Source organism: Henckelia pumila, unplaced genomic scaffold (genome assembly GCF_033568475.1).
Source record: "Henckelia pumila isolate YLH828 unplaced genomic scaffold, ASM3356847v2 CTG_38, whole genome shotgun sequence".
Classification (NCBI taxonomy): domain Eukaryota; kingdom Viridiplantae; phylum Streptophyta; class Magnoliopsida; order Lamiales; family Gesneriaceae; genus Henckelia; species Henckelia pumila.
The window spans coordinates 1157130-1164719 of NW_027331813.1; the positions used below are offsets into that span (position 1 = coordinate 1157130).

Consider the following 7590-nt stretch of genomic DNA (forward strand, 5'->3'; position numbering starts at 1 on the left):
ATCTGCATCATCAAATACAAAAATTGAATTTTCCAGATACGGGCAAACAATGCTCGCTCAGCTAACACCGAAAATACTCGGATCCACTGCTGTCATTTCTTATGTCTGAAAATGAAACCCAAAAAACAACATTCCTGGACTGCACTGGATACTACATGTAGTAAACCGATTCCAGTTTAATCAAATCAACTGAATAAAAATGCTTAAAGGGTTAACATGATTAAGAGGTCCTCAATTCGATCAAAGATGGTGAAAATCATATTCTGAAAAATAGGAATTTTTCCCAAGGTTTCTTTTGTTGGGACAGTTTGGAAGCACCGAAATTGATCGGAAGGAAATGTTGTAGATCATATGTACCGAACAGTTCGGAAGCTCTGAACAACAGATCGGAGGCTCTGATCTTCTTGTAGTCAGATAGGATATGGGTTTTAATTTGTTGATTGGACTTGAGATAATTCGAAAGATACAAACTGTGCCGGTAACAATGAGTTGTTCAATCAGAGACACGCGTTCGATGGCTAGAGTTCGGAAGTTTTGAAGAGGGAGTTCGGAAGTTTAGAAGTGCATTCGGAAGCTCCGAACGAGGATCGGTGGCTCCGATCGATGTCTATAAATAGGGGTCGAGAGCTTCACTTATCTTTGCCAATTCCTCAGTCTCTCTCTCTTTCTCAGCCTATATGTAGTGATTTTTAGTCATTGTCTCGTGGGCCGGACAATAAAGATGCTACCGGGATCGTAGCAAGGTTGTGGCTAGTTTTGAAGCCATCTTAATTAGCAGACATTCGACGGACTCAGGTGTTACTCTGAGTTCTTTAAATATTTTGAGAGTATCTATTAGCTTGTTTATGGCTTTTAGAAAGGTTTAAGTGATATGGTATACATTTGATTATAGGCTTGGATGCTAGACTATTCGCCTAGACTTGACCTATAGAGGTACGTAAGTATTGACTGAGATATTCAGCTGAGTATGTGATAGTAGTGTTTTGTTTGCATTTTTAGTGTCGTTTTGATTAGTGTTTTGCTTGCATTTTGTGTCATTATTTATGTTTTAGTCTAGATTTATTTTATGTTGTGCATTTAGCTTCCTAATGTTTTATTGGTTTATTTTCTAGGAATTGATATTTTGTTGGTTAAAGAAATTGGAACGCGTCCATGCGTCGAAGGAAATAGGAGAAGTCAAAATTTTCATCAACAAGTAGCGCGCTCGATCCGGGAAAGTTGTAGGATCGAGCGCGGCCAAGGAATTCTGAAGGCAGTAGGATGATTAAGGTCGCGCGCTCGATCGGGTGGAAGTCCCGGATCGAGCGAACTGAAGAAATTTTCGAGGCAGAAGTTTGCTATTTTGTGCGCGCTCGATCCTAGCATTTTCCCGGATCGAGCGCGCGAGTATGTTGCGGGAAAAAATTGTAATTTTGGAAACTCTTTTAATTAAGGCTCTAGACATTTATTTGATTTTGAAGTCGGTTTTAGGGATTTTTTCAGACTATTCTACACGCTTAGAACGGGAAGAACTCTCTGTGGACGGCTAGGTTTTCATCTATCTTTTCTTTTTTTTATTTTCTCTCATGATTTTTTGTAGAAAATTCATGAGTATTGTTGGCTAAACTTTAGTACTTGGTTGAGGAAGACAAAACCCTTGATTTTACTTATTCATGAGATTTTGATTTACAATGTTTGATTTTTATCAAGTATCAATAATTATTCTGAATTGATTGATATTCTTGTGTATGACATTTTTAGATTCGCCATCTTAGGATTTCATTATACAAACAAAAGCTAAATTAGAATTCAAATCCGTAATTGTTTGAAACCTCTAATTTGCAAAGCAACTGCGTGTAATATTTTCTGCTGTTGAATTTATTATTTCGTAGGGATAATAATTGACTAGGCTAAATAAAACCGTTGGTGTTTGTGTTGTCTAGTTTCGTCAGTTTTACTAGTTTGAATGTTACCGTGAATTTAAATCTGATCGCTGGTATTGGGTTAGTTTATGGGATAAGGGTTAACTTAGACTGCTATTGTCTAGTTAACTAAAATTAAGGTGAAACATGAATTAAATTTCTGATGATGAATATTTGATAGGATTAATTAATTTTAGATGATCTATGATTGAATGAATAATATCAAGGGTGTAGTCGACCGATACCAAGTCTCGTTATTTTATTGATTTTCTTATTTTAATTCTTGCATAGTAGTTAATTCTAAAATTCCCAAATTCCCTTTTATTTATTTCAAGTATTTTTAAGAACACAAATAAATTTCACTTTTTTCGTGCGAACGATCCCTACTCTCGCTACTACATGTTATTTAGTTAATCTGAGTTGGGTTAATTTGGGCGCGACACGACTAAGCGCTAACAAATTTTGGCGCCGTTGCCGGGGAACGGTGTTAATTTATTGTGTTCTTCTAATTTTATTTTTAATTTTAATTTTTTATTTTTTTATTCCTCGTAGTGCTACTCTGGTTTGTTCATGCTTTCAGGTGACTCTGCTGAAGAAGATTTTCTCTATGATTCGGAAATAGAAAGGACCTTGCATACGCGGAGGAGAGAACTTCATAGAAAACAACAAGAGGAAGCTGCTCGAGCTGCATTCCTAGAAGAAGAGATGGCTGCTAACGCCAATCTGAGTTTGAGACAATTGGGCACTCCTGATCCAAATCAACAGCCCTTATGCATTACTTTTCCAACTTTAGAAAATAATGCTAATTTTGAATTGAAATCTGGACTGATACACTTATTGCCTGCTTTTCATGGTCTTGCAGGTGAGGATCCGCACAAGCATCTGATGGAATTCCACGTGGTGTGTTCAAGCATGAAACCGCATGGAGTTACAGAGGAGCAGATTCAGCTCAGAGCCTTTCCTTTCTCTTTAAAAAGTTCTGCTAAGGATTGGCTGTACTACCTACCTTCTGGATCCATCGCCACCTGGACTGAGATGAAGAGGATATTTTTAGAGAAGTACTTTCCAGCTTCTAGAGCAGCAAACATCCGGAAAGAAATTTATGGGTGAAAACAGCAGATGGGAGAGTCACTGCACGAGTATTGGGAGTGCTTCAAGAAACTTTGCGCCAGCTGTCCGCAGCACCAGATAATTGAAAATTTACTAATTCAATACTGCTATGAAGAATTGTTGTCTCATGACAAGAGTATGCTGGATGCGGCCAGTGGTGGGGTTTTCGTGGATAAAACTCCAGTGCAAGCAAGAAATCTAATAGAGAATATGGCTGTCAATTCTCAGCAATTTGGCACCACCAGAAGTGATCCTGCCCCCAGAAAAAGTGACGAGGTAAACATTTCTTCCCTTGAACAACAACTGAGCGAACTGACGTCTCTTGTGCGTCATATGGCTGTAGGAAATGGACAGATTGCAAGGGTGTGTGGAATTTGTACTCAATTGGGACATGCAACTGACATGTGTCCCACTCTTCAAGAGGGGTCTGCGGAACAAGTTAATGCGGCAGGAGGATTTCCAGGGCCACCTCAGCAGAGGTATGATCCTTACTCTAACACATACAATCCAGATTGGAAGGATCATCCAAACCTCAGATATGGCAATCCACAAGCGAATCAGTCTGGACCTCATGCACCACAACACAATCAATCTTATAGGCAACCGTACCCTCCACCAAAGCGCCCTCAGATTCCTACGCCAGGTGAGTCTCTTGAAAACATAGTTCAGAATCTTGCCACTACTACTCATTTTTCTTTTCAACAGGACACCCGGAAGAGCATCCAAAACTTAAATACCCAAATGGGGCAGCTCGCTGCAGAAATTAGCAAGTTGGAAGCACAAAATTCCAGCCATTTACCTTCACAAACAGTGGTGAATCCGAAGGAGAACGTGAGTGCTATTACTCTGAGGAATGGAAAGGAGCTGCAGATTCAAGATGGATTGGTCAAAGAACCGGCAGAGATTGAAGGGGACAAAGAAGCTAAGGTGGAGGAGAATGAGCCCATTCCTAAAGAAGCACCGAGAGGTAAGTTTCCTCCTTTTTCTGAGTATAAACCTGTAGCCCCTTTTCCTTTAGCTTTAAAGGACTCTAGGAAAAATGAGGGGATTAAGGAGCTCTATGAAACTTTTCGTAGATGCGAAGTAAACATTCCAGTGTTAGATTTTATTAAGCAAGTACCTCGCTATGCTAAATTTTTGAAAGAATTATGTACTGCGAAAAGAGAACAAAAATTGAAGGGTTGTAAGAAAGTTGAATTGGGAGAACAGGTCTCTGCCGTTATTCAAACAATGAAGTGAAGTGAATAGCCCTATTTTATTAGGAAGACCATTCTTGAAAACTTTCAAGTCTGTAATAGATGTTGATAACGGTACTCTCACTATGGAATTCGATGGGAAAATTACCAAATTTAATATTTTTGATGCCCTAAAAAATCCTGTTTGTGAAAGTGTTGTTAATATACTTACAATGCCTGCTGAAATTTCTACTGCTGAAAATTTTATCTCTGATATGCAGGCACCAAAGACTGCGACAAAACATCCTCCTGACCGAGCGAAAATAATCGCCAAGAAGTCGAAGCATAAAAAGCATGGAACATTGACTGGAAAAATTATGAAGTGGGTAAAGGTGGACAAAGGAACCAGATTTAAACCACCCTGAGGAACTGCAACATTCAGTCGAGCCAACAACTGTAAACAAAGGCGCTGACTGGGAGGCAACCCAGCAATTAGTTTTTTTTTGTTTTTGCTTCGTTCTAATTTTTTTGTTTTGTTGAATTTTTGTTTTTACTTTTGGTTTCGGAAAATTTTTGGAAAATTAAAAAATATAACTTCAGAAGCAGCAGGAGCGCTCGATCCTGACTTTTTTTAGGATCGAGCGCACCGAAATCGTAAGTCCACTGCCCGCTAATTTTAACAGGCGCGTTCGATCCGGGAAAGTTGTAGGATCGAGCGCGCGGAATTTCTAAACTCACTGCCCGCACATTTTAACAGGCGCGCTTGATCCGGGAAAGTTATAGGATTGAGCGCCCCCCTTACTTTGCTTTATTTCTGAGCGTTTTCTCCCTCTTTTCCCCCACTCCCCCTTTCAAATTCCCCTCGGCCCTTAGAACCAATTTTCTCCAAATTTTTTAAATTTCCAAATTTTTCACAATTGGTAATCTATCTATTGCAGGATCATTCAAGGGCTTGTAATCTTCATTTTTTCCCTCCTCTCTACTCCTCCAAGGACATATTTTTCTAGAAAAGCCGGAATTGTTGGTGCCCACAAGGTTTTCGACGAATTGCCTCATCCACCAATTCTTGCGAATTTTTGAGTGATCATGGGTCCAAAGCGTACTACTGAGAGAGGCGAATCTTCTCGCCAAGGCACACGAGCTACAACCGCATCCTTCAACCTTGCCGACCGTTTTGTCAATCAAGCGGCCCGGGATCGCTACGACCACGCTAAGAACCATCGCTCCCCTATTACTGAGAGGGGTTTTGATCTCGATGTGACTGTAAGCGAAGTAGCGGCTCAAGTCTTGGCACGTGGGTGGGAAACGTTCTGTAAGCAACCCACTCCAGCCATTGTCCCTCTTGTTAGGGAATTCAATGCTAATGCTGTGGAGCAGATGGATGGCAAGGCCTTTGTCCGGGGCACTTTGAGCTCCTACGCAGATTCTGAGTTGAACGCCATGCTAGAGACACCAGATGTCGATGATAGCATTTTCCAAAGTGCTGCCCTTTACCCGGATGTTCACGAGATCCTTACTCAGTTGTGCTTTACCGGGGCTGCTTGGTTGGATCCGGTTACTTACAAGTGCTTCAAAGAGAAATATCTTTTTGTGAATCCGGCCACCTGGTACGCATTCCTCTGCCGCCGCCTAATGCCAATCTCACACAAGAGTGAAGTTCATGTTGAGTGTGTTGTGCTTCTAACGCTCTTGATGTCGTACTCCCGGTCAATCTGGGTCGAGTTATTCATGATCAGATACGGCAGTTGATCACTTCTAAGACATCCGGTCTTTTCTTTCCCATGGTCATTACACAGTTATGCCTGCGCGCTGGTGTGCAAGCTAGAGCAGACGAGTAATGGTTGCAGCCGATGCGACCCATTGACCAAGCAGCTGTTGATGCCAAAAGAGCTTATAGGCGGAGCCTATTTCTGGTGGATGACCAATTTGTGGCGGTGCACCAACCGGTGCGTCCTATTCCACCTCCACGCCGCCCGACTGCAGTTACTGTTCAAGAGATGGCCGCTTTCACGCAGCACCAGAACATGTTCAATGCGGCCACAACTGCAAATTTTTAGGTGATAGATTACATTACTCGTGGCATCTCCGAGAGACTTGGGATTGATCCCACCATGCTCCCACCAGCTGTTCCTTTCCCGCCACCTTTTGAGTTTCCATGGGTCGACCCAGTGCCACTGCCAGAGCATGATGAGGACGGGGCGGACGCCAATCCATAAACCTGGGGAGTTTTCTTTTTATCTTTTCATTTCTTTGCATTTCATTCATTTTCTTTGTGTTGTTAGTTGTTTAGTTTAGTTCTCGAGCATTGAGGGCAATGCTTCGTTTAAGTATGGGGGGGTGCATTCAGTGTTTTGTTGTTTGTTTTGCATTGTGTTTGTTGCATACTTACATATTGTTCGTAAATTGTTTCATGAGTGTCGTGTTACATGAGTAGGATGATGATTGTTAGCCTATGATGAGATAGTTGAAAAATTTTTAACTCTTGATCAGATTTGAGAAACCGTAGGTTGTTTGTTGAATATTCTTAAGCACACATGTTTAACCACTGAAGTGTAGCGATGTATTAGATATTGTGGATGTCTGTTGGACCATTGCACGACAATAGGTGTTTGTGAAACTTGATATTGTTTGAATCTTGATGATTTCTTTGATATGGCATAAACGATCTTGGGCGCACCTAGAAAAAAAAAAAGAATAAATTTTACAACTCCATCCGGGCCTGAAAAGGATTGAAATCCTAATCCTAAAAGATCAAATTCAAGGCTAAGTATGCGGATAAAATGGGGTTGATGCTCCATCCGGGCTATAGACGAGGGGATTGAAATTCTAATCATGTCTTAGTTGTAGCTAAGTTTGCGGGTAATTATTGGGGCTAAAGCAATACCGGGTGTAAAATCCGGAGGTGCGTAATCATTCTCAAGAAAGTTGTGTTGTGTTGAAGGATTGTTGGGAGGAGAGTTCTTGATGGTGTAGCTTGCACCAAATTGTTATAGGTCGGCGAACAGTCTTGAAACTTTGTTCTTTTGAAGTTGCATATAACTGGGGTAACATGACACACACACGTTTGCATTCGACTGAAGGTGTATCATTGATGATTGAGAGTCGCTATGAAATTATTTTTTTTAGATGAAAGTGGTTTTCTCTGAGGCTATGATTTGCGTGATTCATCCTTGCTTATGTTTTTGTTCTGTTTCATTTTGTTTTTGCATAACTTGCTCGAGGGCGAGCAAGGTTTAAGTGTGGAGGTATTTGATAGTAGTGTTTTGTTTGCATTTTTAGTGTCATTTTGATTAGTGTTTTGCTTGCATTTTGTGTCATTATTTATGTTTTAGTCTAGTTTTATTTTATGTCGTGCATTTAGCTTCCTAATGTTTTATTGGTTTATTGTCTAGGAATTGATATTT

The 7590-nt window shown here is 40.6% G+C and overlaps 1 protein-coding gene across 1 annotated transcript; it reads left to right on the forward strand.

Annotated features, from left to right (window-relative positions):
- Positions 1 to 3020: 3020 nt before the first annotated feature.
- On the forward strand, positions 3021 to 4250 carry LOC140871071 (uncharacterized). The gene is made up of 2 exons (XM_073273514.1): positions 3021 to 3258; positions 3355 to 4250. Exons 1-2 carry the CDS (start codon positions 3021 to 3023, stop codon positions 4248 to 4250), a joined length of 1134 nt encoding a protein of 377 aa, XP_073129615.1.
- Positions 4251 to 7590: the final 3340 nt, after the last annotated feature.